The sequence below is a fragment of the Suncus etruscus genome, chromosome 9 (assembly GCF_024139225.1).
Source record: "Suncus etruscus isolate mSunEtr1 chromosome 9, mSunEtr1.pri.cur, whole genome shotgun sequence".
In the NCBI taxonomy this organism is placed as follows: Eukaryota; Metazoa; Chordata; class Mammalia; order Eulipotyphla; family Soricidae; genus Suncus; species Suncus etruscus.
The window spans coordinates 41585570-41607490 of NC_064856.1; the positions used below are offsets into that span (position 1 = coordinate 41585570).

General features: G+C 41.5%; 1 protein-coding gene across 1 annotated transcript in view; it reads right to left on the reverse strand.

Moving 5' to 3' along the window:
- PCF11 (PCF11 cleavage and polyadenylation factor subunit) overlaps nucleotides 1–21213 on the reverse strand; it is a 30681-nt gene extending 9468 nt beyond the window's left edge. The window contains 12 exon segments of the mRNA XM_049780071.1: nucleotides 27–132; nucleotides 568–687; nucleotides 6947–7013; nucleotides 7016–7043; nucleotides 8184–9723; nucleotides 10243–10726; nucleotides 10860–11040; nucleotides 11948–13062; nucleotides 14879–15073; nucleotides 15398–15586; nucleotides 17147–17272; nucleotides 21022–21213. Coding sequence (XP_049636028.1) covers nucleotides 27–132; nucleotides 568–687; nucleotides 6947–7013; nucleotides 7016–7043; nucleotides 8184–9723; nucleotides 10243–10726; nucleotides 10860–11040; nucleotides 11948–13062; nucleotides 14879–15073; nucleotides 15398–15586; nucleotides 17147–17272; nucleotides 21022–21213 — 4343 coding nt within the window.
- Nucleotides 21214–21921: the final 708 nt, after the last annotated feature.

The following is a 21921-nucleotide window of genomic DNA, read 5'->3' on the forward strand; positions in this document are numbered from 1 at the left end:
ATTAGATAAAATTAGTCACTACATACTGTTTTAATTCTTCAATTGTAAAATTGGTAAGATCTGGAACATCTTGATCTTCGTTTTGATCCTCCTCCTCTTCGGCAGGTGGTTGAACAGCAACTTCATTTACTTCTTCAATAGAAAGGAAACACAACTTTCTTAAAAGCATTTTCCAAGTATTCTTTATAGTAAACACTACAGTGTTATAACATGTTACATCCCATCTTGTCTATTAAGGGCTTCAGTACACAACAAATCATTACTAATTGCAAAGGAGCCAGATATAATTATTTACTTTGTTAAGTGGTAAGCCTGATTTCTTAAGTCAACCATAATAAAATTTAATTTACTCAACATTCAAACTGCAAGAATGGAAAGTGAATAGTAACTAAAATAATGTTGACTATAGTTTGCCCTAGAAAATCTAAAACTTTCATTATAATTTTATTTTCAACAAAAAGCCCTATAATTCAGTTATCAAGAGCTTTTAAAATTTAACATCACTATGTCTTACATTTTCACAACTCAATGAACCTTTTCTTTAATGAAGTATAAAACTATACTTACGTGCCGTAGCCGAGTCAGGTTGAGACAATTTGAGAATTCCTGTTTTTAGCAGTTTTGAGAAAAGTTCATTTACATCCACCTGACTGAGATGATTATCAGGATATGCCTTAGGAAGTGCTCCTTATTTTAAGAAAGAAAAAAAAGCTCTTGAAGTGAAAGTAGAATTTAAAGATGAAAATATACTAATCATTGTTCAAGATTTCTTACCAAATAATTAACAAAACTCTTAAGAATGAGTGTGATTATCTAAAAATACTGCAAGATAAAACTAAAAGCACTGATATTTTAAGGGCACATATAAATATGCATTAGGTCAAGAAATACATAATACTTTCTCACTTTTGCCTAATTAAATCATGGCAAAGAAAAACAATATAGAAAATCAAAGGCCAGAGCCAGAGTGGTGGCACGGGCGTTTGCCTTGCAAGCGCCAACCTAGGATGCACCGTGGTTTGATCCCCCGGCATCCCATATGGTCCCCCAATCAAGGAGCAATTTCTTTTTTTTTGTTGTTTTTTGGGTCACACCCGGCAGTGCTCAGGGGTTACTCCTGGCTCCATGCTCAGAAATCGCTCCTGGCAGGCTTGGGGGACCATATGGGATGCCACAATTCAATGACCTTCTGCATGAAAGGCAAACAAACGCCTTACCTCCATGCTATCTCTCCAACCCCTTCTATATTCCCTTTTTTGTTTGTTTGTTTGTTTTGGTTTTGTTTTTTTTGGGTTTTGGGTCACACCCGACAGCACTCAAGGGTTACTTTTGTCTCTATACTCAGAAATTGTCAGGAGCAATTTCTTTTTTTGTTTTTGTTTTTGTTTTTGGGCCACACCCGGCAGTGCTCAGGGGTTACTCCTGGCTGTCTGCTCAGAAATAACTCCTGGCAGGCACGGGGGACCATATGGGACACTGGGATTCGAACCAACCACCTTTGTTCCTGGATCGGCTGCTTGCAAGGCAAACGCCGCTGTGCTATCTCTCCAGGTAGGAGCAATTTCTAAATGCAAAGCCAGGAGTAACCCCAGGTGTGCCCCCCCCCAAAAAAAAAACCACGAAACAGAAAGTCACATACAGTTTATAATTTACCAGCTTTTGAGCATTTTCTATTCCTACCTCAACTTACATTTTATATAAATCAAGTAAAGTACAATCCCTTAGTACAGATCATTATGAAAAATATTACTCAAGTTTCTGTGGAAGTGACTCTTCACCTTCATACCCCGCACCCAATAATAAAGTAACTGAAGCAAGACGATAAGACATGTGACTTAAGAGGATCCTTCCCCTCTTCCTTTAGAGGCTTAACTACTGCTAAACAGGTACCATGGTTTACTTAAAGCTTTGATAATATGAACAAGTTAGAAGTTAACATTATCTTTAGTTCATTAATAAAGAGCAATCCATTTATATATTTTCTAGATACTGTTCTAACGTTTAAAATTTCTCAAGATGAACTTGTCTATTTTAATTGTTGTACTTTAGAAAAAAATCTAAATCATTAAAATAATCCTTTAATGAGGCTGGATCTATAGTACAGCAGGTAAGGTATTTGCCTTGCACACAACCAACCCTGATTCAATTCAATCCTGGGTATCCTATATGGTCCCCTGAACATTGTCAGGAGTTATTCCCAAGCACAGAAACAGGAGTAACTTCTGAGTACCACAGCGTAAAGCCCAAAAACAAAAACATATATATTTTTTTAAATCTTTTTACATAATTTGTACACTTTATCTAAATTCCTGATTATTAACAACTTTTTGCTTGTTTTAATTTTGATTGTTTTTTGGGGGTCACATACAGTAGCATTCAAGGTTCACTCCAGAGGAGCCAGAGCAAATAGCACAAGCCTTGAACGAGGCCAGCCCTGGAAAGACGACCCTGGTTAGATTCCAGGCAGCTCATATGGTCCCCTGAGCCTGCCAGGAATGACTTCTGAGCATAGACCCAGTAGTAACCCTTGAGCGCCACTGGATGTGATCCAAAAACCAAAAAGGAAAGGTTTACTCTAGCCTATGCACTCAGGGATCACTCTTGATGGTGCTAGGGGCATCATATGCAATGCTAGGGATCAAACTCAGCTTGGCTATATGTAAAGCAATCACCTTACTCACTGACTTTAACAACTCTATAATACCCTTTACAAAACACCTTGTATACATTAAGCAAATTAATGACTAATGAAACATCTAAATGCATAAATAAATCAACCTGAAGTCAATCATAAAATCATTTATACCTTATAAGTGAACTTTAACAGAATCAGTTTTTTATACATCTAAGATTCATACTGATTATTCAAAAAGCATTTATAACTAACAAATTTAATAGAATCAGCTTTTGGGGGGGGCTATACCCAGTGATACGCAGGGGTTACTCCTGGCTATGCATTCAGAAATCGCTCCTGGCTTGGGGGACCATATGGGACACCAGGGGATGGAACTGAGGTCTGTCCTAGGTTAGCATGTGCAAGGCAATCATCCTACCGCTTGAGCCATCACTCGGGCCCCTAGCATCAGCTTTTTATACTACATTGAAGATTCTTTTTTTTTTTTTTTTTTTTTTTTTTTTGGTTTTTGGGCCACACCCGGCAGTGCTCAGGGGTTACTCCTGGCTGTCTGCTCAGAAATAGCTCCTGGCAGGCACGGGGGACCATATGGGACACCGGGATTCGAACCAACCACCTTTGGTCCTGGATCAGCTGCTTGCAAGGCAAACACCGCTGTGCTATCTCCCCGGGCCCTACATTGAAGATTCTTACTAGCTGTTCACATGACTTATGAGCAGTCATGTTTAGTAATTTACAGATTAACACTAAAACCACAATACACCTGAGTTCTAATTAGAAATTACACTTTCTTTTTTTTTTTTTTTTTTTTTTTGGTTTTTGGGCCACACCCGGTGACGCTCAGGGGTTACTCCTGGCTATGCGCTCAGAAGTTGCTCCTGGCTTGGGGGACCATATGGGACACCGGGGGATCGAACCGTGGTCCATCCAAGGCTAACGCAGGCAAGGCAGGCACCTTACCTTTAGCGCCACCGCCCGGCCCCAGAAATTCCACTTTCTAAGTTGTGTTGATATACTTAAGATGTTCCTTGTCACTTCCCCTTCAGTGGCAGGAGCGATAGTACAGCAGTAGGGCATTTGCCTTGCACATGGCAAACCCTGGATGGGCCCAGGGTTGATTCCTGTCATCCCATGTGGTCCCCCAAGCCTGCTAGGAGAGATTTGAGCACAGAGCCAGGAGTAACCTCTGAAAGCTGCTAGATGTGGGCCCCCCCCCCACACACACATACACAAAGAAAAATCACTCCTTTGGGGTCAACATTTTGCACAGCGGTAGGGCATCTGCCTTGCACACAGCCAATTCAGGATAGACAATGGTTCGAATCCTGGCATCCCCTACGGTCCCCATGCCTGCCAGGAGTGATTTCTGAGCGCAGAGCCAGGAGTAACCAGAGTGCAGCCGATGTGACCCAAAATAAAAAAAAATAAAACAAAAGATGTTCCTTGGTTTCTTTTACAGTAAAATATAGATAGTTCACATTTAAGTAAGGATTAAAAGGAAAACTTTTAAGGGACTGAGTATTTGATTCCTTTTGCTTGTTTTGTTTTGTTTGGGGCCACTCTTGGCAATATTCCATGCTTAGTCCTGGCTTTGCTTCAGCTCAGGGATCACTCCTGGTGGTGCTCAGGGAACTATATGAGCTGCCAGTGTTCAAACCCAAACCAGCCATATACAAGGCAAATGCCCTACCTATTGCACAGTACTTCAACACTATTTAGTCATCCTGCAATACTGTAAAAACCTAATAATGAGCCTAATTATCATATTCATGACTAATATGAGTACATTAATAAATTTCTAGAAAAAACATTTTTACTTCCAATTTAGAAGGTGTAAGTATCTCAATTCAATTCATCCATCCCAGGGGGAAGATCCTCTATGACATTGCAAAACCATTTCACACATAACCTAAGGTTATTAGTTTTTGCAAATTGTTATGCCACCAACCCCTAAACAAATCCTCTATTAAAGAAAAACTAAGTGGTAAAAAATGTGTATTAACATCAAAATACATTAATCATTTGACTGTCTTTTGAAAAGAGTTCCAGGTAAATACTACCTTTTATTATCTCCTGTCTGAACTCTGGAAATAACTTATACTATAAACATCTACCCTATAAAAATAGCTGAGTGAATATTTTAATGCTGGTCTTCTCATTTTAGTGCCCAAAATCTTTCCTTATTATGACAGAGAATAATTGTCACTAGAATTTAAAAAACAAGTATTTTAGGACTGGAGATAGTACATTGGGGCAAGACACTCTTTTTTTTTGTTGTTGTTGTTGTTGTTTGGGCCACACCTGGCGGTGCTCAGGGATTACTCCTGGCTGTCTGCTCAGAAATAGCTCCTGGCAGGCACGGGGGACCATATGGAACACGGGGATTTGAACCAACCACCTTTGGTCCTGGATCGACAAGACACTTTTTTATATTTATACATGGCTGAACTAAAAGTTCAATTCCTGGCACTCTACATAATCCCTAAGTCCAGCCAGGAGTGGTGGTGATCCTTGAGAGCATAGCCAGATTAAGCCCTGAGTATAGCTGGGAGTACAAACTCAACACAGTTTAATGTCACATCAGAGACTATAGCTTAACTGGTTTTAGTTCAGAAGCCTTAGACAAGTCTATAAACTTATAGACAAAAATACTTCACAAGATCATTTTTTCTGAAGATAGCTGCTTTAATAATTCAGAACCAAATGGATACTATGATTTGGTTTTTATTCTATAGAATTTACTAGTTTCACATATAAAAATACATTTTTGGAGGGGCCACACCCGGTGACACTTAGAGGTTACTCCTGGCTATGCGCTCAGAAATCGCTCCTGGCTTGGGGGACCATCTGGGATGGATCAAAAGGAGGTCCATCCTGGGTCAGCCTAGTACAAGGCAAACGCCCTTCCACTGCGCTATCGCTCCATGTCCCAAAATAGATTTTTTTAAAACCTTGGTATCCAATATTGTTACTATTCGGAACAATTTTTTACATCTCACCAGGTCTAACATACTGAGAGGCTTATTAGGACTTTGCTAAAGAAAAACAGAAATAGTTTTTCACTTATTTTTCAACAATATTGAGAACTGATAAAACTTAAATGAATCAACTTTATCAGGCATTGTTCCAAGCATCCTTAAATTTAAATGCTTATTAGATTATCAATACATACACAATAACAAAAACTCAAAAGATCAATTAATAAATCTCAACTAAGATTAGAAATTGAGTTTGTGGGCCTGAAGAGATAGCACAGTGGAATTTGGTGGTTGGTTCGAATCCTGGTGTTCCATATGGTCCCCCGTGCCTGCCAGGAGCTATTTCTGAGCAGACAGCCAGGAGTAACTCGTGAGCAACGCTGGGTGTGGCCCAAAAACCAAAAAGAAAAAAAAAAATTTGAGTTTGTGAAGAAAAAAAAAAAAAACACCAAGATTTAAAAAATGATTAGGGGCTGGAGAGATAGCACGGAGTTAAAACATTTGCCTTGCATGCAGAAAGTTGGTGATTCAAACCCCAGCATCCCCTATGGTCCCCTGACACTGCCAGGAGCGATTTCTGAGCATAGAGCTAGGAGTAACCCCTGAGTGCTGCAGGTGTGACCCAAGATCCAAAACCAAAACCAAAAAAAAAAAAAAAAAAAAAAGATTAAAAAAATTGAGTTTGTTATTTTATTTTACCTCAATAAAAAGGTCACACTCCTAACCCAATCCTCCAGACCAGGGGTCCTCAAACTTTTTAAACAGGGGGGCCAGTTCACTGTCCCTCAGACCATTGGAGGGTTCTGACTATAGGAAAAATAAAACTTATGAACGAATTCATTATGCACACTGCATATATCTTACTTTGCAATGAAGAAACAAAACAGATACAAAATACAATATGTGGCCCGCGGGCCATAGTTATGAGGACCACTGCTCCAGACCCACCCAACCCCAACTGGTTTCCTCCTTTTTAATAGGAAAGTCATGGTAAACAGGATTAAGGTAACAACAATCAACAAGGTAAATAATTTTGAGGCCAGAGAGATAGCAAAGGCAGGCATTTGCCTTGCATGCAGTGGTTTGAATCCCTGCAGCCCATAAGGTCCCTGGTACAGGCCAGGAGCAATTTCTGAGGATAGAGCCAGGAGTAATCGGAGTGCTTCGGGAGTGATACAAAAACAAAACAAACACCCCCAAACAATTTAAGAAGTTTAGATTTCCCTGAATTGCAATATGTCCTCTCAAAACTTATTTTCAAAAGCTACTCAATCAATTACAAAAATTATCATTTGCAAAGCACAACTTTACTTACAAACTTTTAAGTACATACCTGAAGGATTCTGAACAAATGCTCCAGGATTTTGTGGATGAACTGGTAAAAACTGTCCTTGTCCAAATTGCTTACTGGCTGAGCAACACCAGTCAGAACTCTTTAAGAGAAATCTCAGTTTAATAAACAACCTTTTCTACCTTTTAATCAACTTTAATATTCTAACCACATAAAAATATTCAGGTATGGGTCTTCAAGGATAAAGTTCAGTGGAGAGTAACATGCCTGACAATCCATAAGATCCTGGATTCATTCACTATCACCAAATCATCTATCAAAGGAAATTTCTATATTACAAGCATTTTATTGGACTCACTTAACTTCTAGATAAAAAGCTTGATAAATCATTTACCTTCTTGGTGCTTTCCTTTAATTTACAACTAGATTTTTTTTTTAATTTGAATGTACTCAGAGATGTGTACTATAGTATCTAACCTTAAAAGCTCATGAACAGCAAAGCTGAGTCCAAAACAAGTATTAGTGCTTTTTGATGTCCCAATTTGGTATAATTAGCAATCTGAACTCTCTTATTATCCTACTTGGCCACCAGACTCTGAGGTTACAAAATACTGTAAATGTCAAAGGGAAAGTTAAAAAGTGAAAAAGGGGCCAGAGTGATAGTAGAGTGGGTAGGGCATTTGTTTTGCACATGGCAAACCAAGGTTTGGCCACGTACAAGGCAAATACTAGTATTCCATTTGGTCCAGGAGCCCCAGCTATGCTTATAGTTTTATAAATATAGCTTATAAATATAAGTTTAAATACTACTTTGGACCGGGTGTCACTCAAAATTAAAAAGCAAAAAAATCAATAAGTATTTTAAAATGTATACAGAATTTTTAAAAACTACAATAAACTGTATACAGATAAAAGTACAAAAGAACATCAGTGATTGTACATATTTATGTGATATCATGACTGTATTTGGGAAGTTACAACTATTAACAATTTAAATTCGGCTAAAAGGTGGTGAAAAGCAGCCAGGTAAAAAGAATTAAACAGACTGTCAAAATGTCTAAGTATGTGTGTAATTAAAATGACAGATTTATCAGAATCCTACAACAGTTCAACCTTTTAATTTAAATTGCAAATTTTATCCCTAACAACCTCATCCAGTACTTTCCTCACTTTGTGGAGTTTGGAATACATTAAGAACTTTCCAGTCTATAGACAAAGACATCCATTTAAAAAACTCACAACCTAGAAGCACACAGAACAACCTTCAAACTATAAGCTTACCTGTTGAGATGCCTGAAGATTTCCTACTGCTATTGGAGCTGGTAAATTACCAAAGTTTCCAAATTGAGAACTCTGAAGATTCTTTTCATCAAAATAATGTCCAGAAACTCTATTAAGGGGACTTGAGAAATTCTGGTTTCCAGGACCATGTGGTCCATTAAAATTTGGTCCTTGAGATGTATCAAATATTTGTTCGGGTCTTTGGAATGGGGCATTAAAAGCATTACCAGGTGGATCATTATATGGACCAGTCTGATTGAAAGTTTCAAGTCTTTGAGAAGGATGATTGTCAAATCGTGCGCCTTGAAGACCAAGAGGAATATCAAACCTTGATGCTTGCTGGTGCTGTGGACCATCAAACCTTTGAGGTACACCATCAAATCTTGGTTGAACCTGTTGCCCAGGAGGTCCATCAAATCGCTGCGGGCCTGGCTGACCAGTTCTTTCAAATCTAGGGCCTGGCTGACCATGCATTCCATCAAATCTTGGCAAGAGTGACGGCTGCCCTGGTTGTCCATCAAACCTTAAAGCATGACAGCCTTCAAATCTTGGACCACCTTGACCCAGAGGCCCTTCAATTCTTAGGCCACCTCCTGGTACAGGACCCTCAAACCTTATTCCACCTCCTTGTTGAACTAAAGGTCCTTCAAACCTAATCCCAACTCCTGGTTGACCATGTGGACCCTCAAACCTAAGGTTCCCACCAAGTTGATTATGTTGTCCTTCAAACCTCAAACCAGCTACTGACTGACCATGAGGGCCCTCAAACCTCATTCCAACTCCCTGTTGTAGCAAAGGGCCCTCAAATCTAATCCCACCTGCTGGCTGACCATGAGGTCCATCAAACCTAATTGCAGGCCCTGATGGACCATGGCCACCCTCAAACCTAAGTCCACCTACAGGCTGACCTCGAGGACTATCAAATCTAAGACCACCCACAGGCTGACCATGAGGTCCCTCAAACCTTAGACCACCCACAGGTTGACCTCGATGTCCCTCAAACCTGAGACCACCCACAGGCTGGCCCCCTGGTCCTTCAAATCTCAAACCACCTGCAGACCCCTCAAATCTCAGACCAGGGGAACCTTCAAATCGAAAACTACCTCCTCCTTGACCAATTGGTCCCTCAAACCGCATAGGTGTCCCAACTGGTCCAGGAGGGCCCTCAAATCTCAAAGGACACCCACCTCCAAGCTGACCTTGTGGTCCTTCAAATCTCAAAGGGCCACCTCCCCCCATTTGTCCTGGTGACCCATCAAACCGAAGAGAGCCCGGTGCAGGAGGTCCATCAATTCTAGGGCTTAATTTATTAGGTCCTTCAAAAATCATCTTGGTTGGGCCATCTCTAGTTACTGATGGCCTACTAGGCCCATCAAATAATGGTCTATCTTCAGCTAAAGCTGTAAGTCGCTGATTTGTATCAAGGCCGGCAAATCTTGATGCAGGACTATCTACAAATGGTTTATCTGAATCTTCATATCTAGGTCGCTTAAGAGGAAAACGATCGTTGAATGGTGATCTTTGTTCTTCTCGTACACCTTTTAAAAAGAAAAAGATTATTTCCCTAAATCTGAATTTATATAAAATTATCTTAATCTTTCAGTATTCATCCAAAAATATACGGAACTACCTCACTCAAGAGCAGGGAAGAAGCAAACATCAACAAGCAGCATGAAGTTAAGAGGATACAATCTTAGAGTCAGACACATCTGGGCCAAAAAAAAAAAAAAAAACCAAAAACTCCATTCTATCAACTTTCTAAGTATCTTACTTTGAGAGCAAGTTATTTTAACCTCTTTGATCTTACTTCCTGTCTACAAAATGGGAATACTATATATTGACTATGTTGTGAAGATTAAATCAGATTACATAAAAGTCCTAAAGAAAGTACCTAACATAGTTAGTCTTATAGTAACTCCCTTCCCCTTCCCTTTTGAGGGGAAAAATGAAACAAAAAATGAGTCTGAATAGTCACAAAAATCCATCCCCACTTAGCTGGTTCATTTTCCCTTCACTGCTGTGATTCAATAGGCATAATCTGATTTAACTTTTTCTACCTTTAGCAGAGACTTGCTCGTCATGTCTTCTCCGGCCCTCATGGGGTGAAAGATTCTCAGCATAAGTACGACTCCCAGATATAGGAGAAAGACGTCTTGCTCTTTCACTAAATTGTTCTTTTCTGTCAAACTGTGCTCCACTATTCCTACTTGCATGTTTACTTTTGGATGGCTCACATTCTATTCCAGACAACAAGGCATCAGTCAAAGGGTAGTCAAAAATATCAGGATCTAAGAGGTCAAGTCTTGGAAATGAATGCTGAACCTGTGTCCTTTTCAGTTTTGCTTTATGTTCATAGTAGGTTAATTCAGCATCAGATAAGAGAGGTTTCTTTTTTAATCCACCTTTATTTTCTTCTGTAGGACTATCCCGTACATTGCATCTATGTTTACCTTCTTGATACTGAAATAGCTGTCGAATTTGATGCACAACAACAAGGAACTCATCTTGCGTAATTTCACCAGATGCTAAACGTTCACTCGTCTGCATAGGGGTGATGAAAGAAAATAAAGTATTTTTATATTTAAAATTAAGAGTATTTACGAAATATAACTTAATATATAAAAAAGTACTTACAAAAAATACAAAGAATGATTATATGGATCACAGTAACTACCTTTTGAAGTAATTCTCTTTTGCTTGCAAGAGTTAACTCTTTAGGAATCTGAAGATTGGCATCTACACTTAATCGATGCTGCTGCTTTGGGGTTCGAGGTGATAATAATCCTTTAGTGCTTGACCAGCTCTCCCTATGCCTTAGATGAGGAGATTTACTATGTTCATCACCCTGTTGTAAACTGAAGCCATAAAAATAGTTCATTACTTTGTGCATTTTTAACACCCAGAACCTAGTTAAGGATTATTTTCAAAAGATCTGATTAAAATGAATAGATGCAATCATAAATATGAATATGAACACCTATGCAAAATCAGGAAAATAGATACCAATAGATCCTTGTTATGTCCCGAGTAAGAAACCTAACATGGTTTTGATTTGGGGGAGGAGGGGTTCTTGGGCCACACCTGGCTCTGCACTCAGAAAACCCTCCGAATAGAGCTCAGAGACCATATAGGGCACTGGGGATCAACAGCTGCACACAAGGCAAGCACCCTGTCCGCTGTACTATCTCTCTGACCCAGGTTTTAAGTTTAAAACTAAACTCCAGTTTTCATATCTGTAAAAGAGAAACAGGAATAATAGCAGCATTTAACCCAGAGTTTCAAGAATTAAGTAAAATTTAAGATGTATTTAATTTAAGTGTACACAATAAACATCCAAGTTGTTTTTCTTTTTCTTTTTTTTTGCTTTTGGGTCACAACTAGCTGAGCGTGCAGAGGGTAATTCCTGGTTCTACACTCAAGAATCACTCCCTGTGGGCTCAGGAAACCATACGGCAGGGGTGGTGAACAAGTTCAACACAAAGAGCCAAAATTTTAAACTGTGAGAGTCAGAGAGCCACATCACTCAGTGACCTGCCAAAACAAACAAAACAGACAAACACACAAAAGTTATAATTTTAACAATAATATATTAAACACATATTGCATTTTGCCATTTTGAATGAGGGTAAAAATCCTGTTCACCACCCCTGCCATATGGGATGCCAGGGATTGGACTCAAGTGGCCTCATACAAGGTTCTAAATACTAAATTCTTAAAAGTGCACATTGAACAATTCTTTGAAAATATTAAAAATGTTCCTACCTTTTATTTTCTTCCCAACCAGATTTCCATCTTTTACTCGACTTGGAACTTGGCCAGTTGTCAACATTCTCCTTTGTGTCAGCACCTGACTTTGTAGAATGCTGATTTATCATTTCTTGTGGCCTTTCATCATCAGTCTTTTTTATTCTTCTTGGATCTCTAATATCTTGCTTAGTACTTCTCTTAGCATTTCTTTCTTCCCTCGAAGGTGGTGTAAACTCTTCCATATGTGACTGCTTAACTCCTGATTGACGAATCTTTCCAACTTTAGGTGTCAACGTTGGAGACATGCTCCTCTGCCTTCGTTTGGGTGACCGCCTATCTCTTCTCTTTGGAGAATGTATAATTGGTGATCGGGACTTGGGTGATCGTGATCTTGATCGCTTCCTAGTACTTGATCTCCCTGGTTTAGTCCCTTGTTTTTCAGATTCTTCTACTGTATCCGGTTTTTGTACAATGCCATTTATTATTTTATTTCTACTTCCAACCAGTCTGTGTTCAGACGATTTTAAGTGCTCATCTTTATCCTTTTTTTCTGCAGTTTTCCTCTTCTCTTTTAAATCATCATCTTTGTTATCAATCTTATCCTGAAAATGCTTTTTTAATCTCGGATCTCTCTTGCTCATATCAGAAACCCTTGTGCTTTCAATTTCTTGATTTTTCAAGTCTTTTGTATGGGATAATTTGTTTTTCAAAGGTGATGGTGATTTAGATTTAGATTTAGATTTCGAGTCTAATGGGTCAAGTTCTTTCTTGTTTATTTTTTCACCTGATTTACTTTTTTCTTGCTTTGATGAATTAATTTTTTCGGAGGGAACAGTTTTACTTGCCTTAATATCAGACTGACTCAATGTGTTCATTAGGAAATCTTTCCTATGACTCTGATCTTTTCCATGAGAAGAATGCTGACTCATCCTGTTAAGACGAGGATCCCGGTTAGTTCCTTTCAAATCCTGAATTTGTAAAGATGGACCTTGACGGCTTTTCTCAGGTTGCACTGGAACCTGATGGGGAGCTTTAACTGCCATAGGAGGAATTTGTGAAACATGTAATTTAGATGGTGTAGATCCAGGACCTAAGTTGGATGTTTCTTGCTGGACGCTAAGTGAAACTGCCTGAAATACAGAATAAAATGCTTGTGTTAATACTGTAAAACATGTAGTTAATGAAGAAATTCAAAACTAAAAAACATAATGCTTTACTAAGCAAATCCACTTATGTAATTGTTCATACCATACTTTTTTTTTTGGTTTTTGGTTTTTGGGCCACACCCGGCGGTGCTCAGGGGTTACTCCTGGCTGTCTGCTCAGAAATAGCTCCTGGCTGGCACAGGGGACCATATGGGACGCCGGGATTCAAACCAATCACCTTTGGTCCTGGATTGGCTGCTTGCAAGGCAAATGCCGCTGTGTTATCTCTCTGGGCCCTATACCATACATTTTAAGTAAAAACCTACAATAAAGTTTAAGTATTTGTATGTCCTATTAGTCCTATGCATGGGGATTTCCTAACAATCCCAAGCAAAATTAAAAATTTTTTTTTTTTGGTTTTTTTGGGTCACACCTGGCTGGCTGCAGGGGTTATTCCTGGCTGTGTCTGCTCAGAAATAGCTCCTGGCAGGCACGGGGGACCATGTGGGACTCCGGATTCGAACCAATCACTTTGGTCCTGGAATCGCGCTGCTTGCAAGGCAAACGCCACTGTGCTATCTCTCCGGGCCTGCAAAACAAAATTTTAAAATGCTCCCTCTTTCTAATTATTCAGACTACTAAGCCAAACCGCTACTAAGAAACTGCTAAATCATTGCACTTGAGGTATTGCTAACTATTGAGGTCATGCTAACTTAATTGTAAAAAACCAGAAATATATTATTTTCTTGCCTTCTTATTTTGTATTAACTTCTTATAGAGATAGTTGAAGATCCTGACTTCTGCCTATGAAGCGTCTCACAAAAGATTAAATATGCAAAAGTATTTACTGTAACAGACCAATAATTATCTTGGCACTGATATTTTTTTTTTTTTTTTTTTGGTTTTTGGGCCACACCCTGTGACGCTCAGGGGTTACTCCTGGCTATGCGCTCAGAAGTTGCTCCTGGCTTCTTGGGGGACCATATGGGACACCGGGGGATCGAACCGCGGTCCGTCCTAGGCTAGCGCAGGCAAGGCAGGCACCTTACCTCCAGCGCCACCGCCCGGCCCCCCTTGGCACTGATATTAAGTAGACCACAAGTTTCATTGTAATACACAACTAAAGCGGCATAATAAAAAATAACACTCGGGGCCGGAGAGATAGCACAGCAGTGTTTGTCTTGCAAGCAGCTAATACAGGACCTAAAGTGGTTGGTTTGAATCCCGGCGTCTCACATGGTCCCCGTGCCTGCCAGGAGCTATTTCTGAGCAGACAGCCTGAGCATAGCCAGGTGTGCCCCCCCCCCCAAAAAAAAAAAAACACTCTAGGGGGCCAGAGAGATAGCACAGCAGTAGGACTTTTGCCTTGCAAGCAGCCAACCCAGGACCAACGGTGGTTCAAATCCCGGCATCCCTATAGTAGTCCCCTGAGCCTGCCAGGGGTGATTTCTGAGCAGAGCCAGGAGTAACCCCTGAGCGCAGCCGGGGATGTGACATCCCCCAAAAAAAGAAAGAAAAAAAATAACACTCTAATAGATGATTATCTTTAAAAACTGTATAGTTCATATTCAAGAGTATTATAAGGGTAGAAAAATGTGACCTAGTAATAAACCAGGGGCCAGGGATGTGGCTCAGCAGTAGAGCATAACTGCTAAAAACTCTGGGTCTGAGTCCCTGACTGCAAAAAATTAGTCTTACTTCAAATTAGTCATACCTTCAAAACAGATTAATTCAAATAAAAAATTACTCCCCTACCAAAAAATCTTTCTAGAACTTAAGATGCCATATATCCCCTACTTACCAATTGTGCCTTAGCTTGCTCTAGCTCCAGCTCCAGCTTTTTCTGCTGAAGTTCTAACAACTGTTTTTGTTTTGCCAGTAACTGCTGCCTTATTAGTTGTTCTTGGGTTAGATTCTTTTGTAAATCAGGAACAATTGGAGGAGTGGAGATGCTAGGTGAACTGACCACTGTGCCAGGTGTTGAAGGTTCATCAGGCTATAAGAAAAAAATAATTTGTTGTGGGGATAGGGGAAGAGAAAGCATAACTAAAATAAAAACCAAAATCATCAGCATTGTGTACTAATAATCTTAAATGGCCAGTCATATAAAATGTACACAATAAACTTAAAGCTGAAATATATATAATACCAAAACAAAGATAACTTATTTTTCCCACCCCCAAAGATAACTTATTTTTTAACACTATAACTGAGGTAAAAATTACATCTTAGCCAATTCAGTCTGGACTTCTTTCCTGACATGAAATTTCATAACTCAAAATTAGATAAAAGTTTAAATATCATACATATTAAAACTTACCGATTTATTTAAAAATTTAGGATTCACATGGATGCTAGAAGTATTCACATTGGGGGGTAGAGGTTTAATAGGCCAAGCAGGATCTAACGAATTGACTCTGACATCCAAGGCATAAAGTTTCTTCAAAGGGAATATTTCATCCCATGTGGAACGTAATTTAAACAAACTTTTTCTAGTATTTTCATCAACCTAGAACAACAGAAAATTCTATGGCTTGTTAAGTTACTATAAAATATTTTATATAATAGGTAAGTCTACTCTAACATACTACTCATTTGTACATGTATGAGTAGTTTGAAGGTATATTTGAATAACATAACTATCATTTTCACCTTCAAAAACAAAAAAAAAAATACATCACCAATTAGCTTTCATACAAACTAGGCAAGTATTTTCTGAAGTACAAAATGTTTCTAAATTTTAGATCCTGAGGTACCCTTACCCCTTACCCTGGATGACAAAAAAAAAATTATCCTATAGATTAAATCTTTATTTACACAATAGAACAAAGTTACAATTAAGAAAAAAAAAACTGTCTTCAGCAACAGAATATAGCTGTTAAAAATTATGTTGTAGAAGATACCTTAATTTTACTTCATAAAACAAATTTACCCACTCCTAAGCTTTAAATAACTGCTCACAGTAGTGATGTGCATATTTTCTAAGTTGGCCATCTGAGTACCCTAGTAATTGGGAAAACGATTAGTTTTAAATAGGATATAGTAAAAACTATGCTCAAGACAAGTTTATAAATCTTCAACATTAATATGGCCTATTTACACTCCTAAAGTGGACCATACTGAAACTACGAGGTTGATTTAGCTCATCTTCTGTTCTATAACACAAGCTGTCTTCTCATTCCCAGAGAGCAGCAGTCTTATTTCGCGAACAGTATTTAGCAAAGGTCTAACATACACTAGTAAGCTCCTAATATAATTTGAAAGTTTTCCCAATTTTCTTCTGTATACACTTAGCATTTCTCCAAACCCTAAATGGAAAAGTATTCAATAACACCCTACTTTTAATAAGTAAATTGATGCTAATTACTTCTTTCAAAATAGTCTGTTCCCCAATTCTAACACGAAGATGTCTACACACAACAGTATCCCTACTTCTAAACTATAAATGCCTTACTCACATTTTTGTGACAGGAAATATTTCAATCCCTTGTCTTCCTCAAAGCATACTGTTACTAACCAGACTAGCAGACATTATGATGCAAGAAATTTACAATCTCCAGGCATACAAATAAGCTGAAGATCCAGAGGACAAGAATTTCCAAATAACCTGAACTGATTAACTGGTCTACTATTCGCACAAACCAAAAATACTCATGTAAAATTAACTAGCACAAAGTAATAAAAAAAAAATTGTTCTACAGGTAGGGGGTATGAATCTGAAGCTTCAGGCATTAATCAGATTGGGTCGTTGGATTACGCTTTTTCAAAGATAGCCCTAATATTAGAATCTCAAACAATAAGCTCTTAAGTACCTTTATGCAAAGCTTCTAATCTTTTTACACATTCCCCTGACAAATTTTCAACCAAATTCAACTTTTAAATTAAAAAATAATAATAATCTTGAGTAAAATCGATAGGATTTGCTTTAAAAGCCTCAGATAAAGCAGTAACTTTAGATGGTACTTGATAAATGTAAAGTAAAAATCCACCCAAGGAAACCCAACACAAAAGCAAGTATTTATTTAATCAGGAACACATTTAATTCAAATGTTTCCAAATGCATATGTACCTTTTCAAACACACAAATAAATGTTGCAACTAGGTTTTTAGTAAAGGCAGTGAGATATTCTCTTCCAACGTTTTTCACAATAGAATCCATAAGGTACATAACTGGAAGCTTCTCTGAGGAAGGAGCCTAAATAAAAAGAAACTGAGAAGTTTAGTATAATGAATTGCCACCAAAAGTTATTTTAAGAAATTTTAAACCTACAATACAGACCTCTATCTTTTGTTGATAACTAAATATTTTTAATAGTAAATCTTTAGAAACTTGGGTGTCCAAATTGTCATTTCTTTACAATGATCTTAAGTGGAGCACAAAAATAAGTTTCAGAATTACAAGGGAAAAAAAAACCCTAGCACAAAGCAGATTCATGATAATAAAGGACCTGTGTTTTAAGTGACCAAATCAGAGGGGGTTGCTTGCGGTAATCATCCAGTGTTAAGTTTGGTGATCCACATTAACTTAGGACAGTGTGCCTAGCATCAGTGAATTAAGATTTAGACCTTTTGACAGAAACCCTAAATTCCATCGATATGTTTTTTATATGTTAATGTCTACAAAACATTTGTTATCTGTGATTACTTCTCTCTAGCCTAATGAACAAAGTATACTTCATAAATGAAGTTAATGACAAATTACACTTAAAACTTGCAAACAAACATGCAAGGTGAAAACTGTTATTGGTAACAAGAAAAACTGGATGGAGCAGCCGCTGAGTCATGAAAGTCAGGTTCAACTTGACTGGAAACCAGGATTTGTCCTGAAGATTTTCTTCACAGCACCGACTCTTCGTCGAGATTTTTTCCTCTGACATGCACAAATCAGGGATACTAAATTTGTGCAGCGCTGTGGTGATGATACAGGTGGCCCTTTCCAAAGTAAAGCAATGTGCCCAAGCAGTTCCACTGCAATGCCTGGCCATCACTGGCTTTTAGAAGGCACAGCAAGCTTCCAGAAAGCATCAGCAGGTTCACAGACTTGAGGACATTAAGACACACCACATAAACTGTTAACTCCAAACCCACAGCATCAGGGATTTAAAAAAAAAAAAAGTCCTGCGTGCACACGCGCGCACATACACACACAAACAAGTCTCCCCTTTACCCATCCCATGTGTGTAAGGTACATACCCACAGCCACTTGTAGCTAGGGTCAGTTCAATTTCAGCAGTACACAATGCCACCGGGATTTCACAAAACCAATTGCCCAAACAAGTGTGTGGAAGTGCTCTTGCTTCTGATTAACACCTCGCAAGTAAAGGCTAAGGACACCTTTGAGTACCTTTGTAAGGGAATTTTCTTTACAGCACTAGCTAATAAAAGGGTTCACACGCAAGGCCACTGCGTGTGAATAAGCTAGAAAGTACCAACATGTCGGGTGGATGCTTTATTGAGTAGGATTTCTAGTACCATGTCATGTTTTGCACCATTTTGGTCATCTGTTGTACTTATAACAGGTTCTCTTTAAAACCAGAATCTGTTCAGCATGCTATCTTTTTATTGGTTAAGTGAATCCTCATATGTCTTTTTGCTACTGACACCTCTAGGGAGTAAATTAGGTGTGAAACCCTAAATTTAATAATGATGATATGCAAGAGAATAGGGACACAAACATTCACCTACAGAAACAAAAAAAACTAGCCAAATGACAGAGAAAAATCCCTCCCCTCACCCTCAAGCCCAATCTGCAAGTAATTTCCCCAGTGACTATTTACACTTTCCCCGACTCTGGTTTTACAAAAATAACCAGGAAAACTGTATGCCACCCAAAATTCAGCTTTTATCAGCTAACAGTCCCATTCTATTTTCACTACTGTGTAGAAATACAAGTTTTAATGTGGTCATATATTCAGTATTTACATTGCACTTCTCAAAGGTCTTCTGGACCCATTAAAATGCAGTTAAAAGAAAATATTCTTTGACAACCGGAGCTAGTTATCAGGCTCTATGGAATACTAGTGATTAAACACTTGGTCCTTCGATTTTAAAAAGATGATTTTCCAAAAATATCAAGTGCATTTTGTTTCTGTGACATTCAATGTCAATAAGGCAATATATTGCTTTCATGTCCAACATGTTGGTGAGAGTAATTTAAACAAAACAAAAAAAAAGTTGAGTCCGAGAAATGCTTCCCTTTTAACTATCATATATATTTTTTAAAAAAAGCTGTTTAAGACAGTCATAGGAAAAGAGGAAGACTATATTATAGCTGTCAGAGTGAGCAGGACAAACCTGTCGGGCCCTTTAAAAAAACAAACCAGAAACCAAAAAAAGAAAACCACGAAACCAAGACCTACACTGTTGTCCTCTTAAGTTATGAAAGGGTCGCCTGAAACCGTGTATTATCTTGTGAACAGATTGACCCAAAAGAGTGGATGGAACCTCAAAGAATGAACCCAAGTCACTTAAAGACTTTTGTTTTAAAACAAAACACACAACCACGTAGATTAAAAATAAGGCTTAGGAAACAGTCTACCACCTTACAAAGGTAAATAAAAAAGACAAGTACATATTTCATATGTTTTATTCACAAATTTTATAATACCAGTCAACACATTTCAAAACCATTTATTAAGTCAAGACCACTCCGTTTTTACACTAGACAGTAAACCGCCTCTAGACAGTAATTAATAGATCGGTGGTGGTTGTTCAAGTGGCCTTTTAAAAGGGGTTCACTCTGCTCAAAGGAGGCTCAGCCTGACCATTTCCATCACTAACAACTATGAAGAAGAAAAAAAAAAAAAGAGAGAGAGAGAGCCCCAAAACTCCAAGCCGGCCAAGGCTCGCCGCGCACCGCGGGGCTGGCGCAGCGCAACTAGAGGCCGCGCCGAGCCGGACCCCAAACTTGACTGGCAATGACAGCTCGCACCCCGCACCCCAACCCCATGAGCCGCAGAACAGGGAAGGGGAGGGGGCAGGCTGCGGGAGCTCGGAGGGACCCAGGCAAGACAAGCAAAAGGCCCGCCCAGGTGGTCGCGGTGGGTGGAGGGGGAGTGGAGAGAAGAGGAGAGGGGGGACCGAGAGGAGAGGAGGAGAGGAGAGGAGGGAGTCGTAACTTTTGGGGAGCAGCTCCGAGTACGGGGCTCCTCGCGCGGCCAGGCCAGACTCCCCCTACAGGTTGCCTAAGCCTTCTTCTCCCCCCCCCCCGAACAACCCCAGCCCTTACCCGCGAGCCCCCCACGCCCCCCGAGGTGGGATCGAGGGGACACCCTGCAGGCTGGAATGCCCCCCCATAAAACCCGGGCCGCCCCCTAAGCTAACCCAAAGCCCAGCCCAGCCCAGCCTGCAGGAGGCCGCGGGGCAGAGCAGCAGCTGCGGGCCGGGCCGGGCCTCCTCGCTCGCCCGCCCGCCCGCCCGCCTCGCCTTCCTCCGCGTCATGTGCTCCCCTCCCCGGGCGCCATGTTGGGCTCCCAACAGGACGAGCCCGGGGAGCCCGCCTCCCGCCCGACACCTCGCCCCCGGGACCCCCGCTAGGTGCCAAACCCCTAGAGCGCTACTGGAGAAGATGGGGGTGGGGGGAGTCTGAGATTAAAAAAGGAAAAAAAGAGGGCGCCCGGGAAGCCCGCTCCCCGTGGCTCCGGCCTAGCACCGGGGCGCCCCCCCACGGGCTCGGCTTTTGGGGACCCGCGGGACCCCGAGCGGGAAGCGTTCCGGGGGGCCCCAGCGCCCGCCCCTACGAGGGTCGCCCTGGGCCCAGCCTGGGGCCCGAGATCGGGCGGAGAGGAGAAGAGAGGAGAGGAGGTGAGGACGCCCACGGCGGCCCCCCGCTCCCCGGCCCCGGTGGGGGCGTGTGTGTGTTGTGGGGGGCGGCCGCGACGAGGCTCCGGCTCCGCTAAAGCCCCGGGGGTGAGAAGAATGGGGGGCTGCGGGGTGTATAAAAACCTTGGCGGTTTGGGCCTCGATGAGCGACACGATCTCCTTGGCGAAGGGCAGGTTCTCCTCGGCCAGGATGGTCAGCATGTTGATGTGCGGCTTGCTGTTGAAGGTCAGGTCCTCCAGCGACGACTGGTAGTCGCGGCACGCGTCCTCCCGCGCCCCCGCCGGCCCCGCCTCGGCCGCCGCCGCCTCCGACATCGCGCCGCGGCCCGGGACCCCCGGGCCGACGCCGCCAACGCCGCCGCCGCCGCCCCGGCCGCTCGCTGCGCCGCCGTCGCTCGCTCGCCCGCTCGCTCGTCGCCGCGCCCGCCGCCCGCCGCTCCTGCCGCCGCCTCCTCCGCGCCCCCGGGCCGCCGCCGCCGCCGCCGCCTAGGCTTCACCGCCACATGCCGCCCGCGGAGGAGGCAGGAGGCGACGGGACGACCCTGACGGAAGCTCGGGGACGCGACGCCGCCGCCTCTCTCGGGTCAACGCGCTCCGCTTCCAGCCGCCGCCGACGCTGCTGCTGCTGCCGCTGTCGCTGTCGCTGCTGCTGCTGCTGCTGCTTTCTCCAGACACAAAATGGCGGCGGCGGCGGCGCTGGCGGCGGCGGCTCCAGCTCCGAAAATGTCTGTGCGCCCAACCGCTGCGTCGTGCGAAATGAGCGAGGGGCGGGGAGACGGGCGGCGGCGGTGGGCGGGGCCGCCGACCAGGCCGCGCGTCATTGGCCGGCTCCGCCTGCGCGTCACAAGCCCCACCCACCCGCTTCCGGGCCTTCCGCGGCACGTCCTGAAGGCCCCGCCCCTTCGCGTCCCGGCTGTTCGCCACCCCCCCCCCACGCTCCTCGGAAGTAGCGGAGGAAAAAAAAACGCCGCGCTTCTCATTGGTCCGTTCGTAAGGGACTGTGCGGTCATTTGTTACCATAAC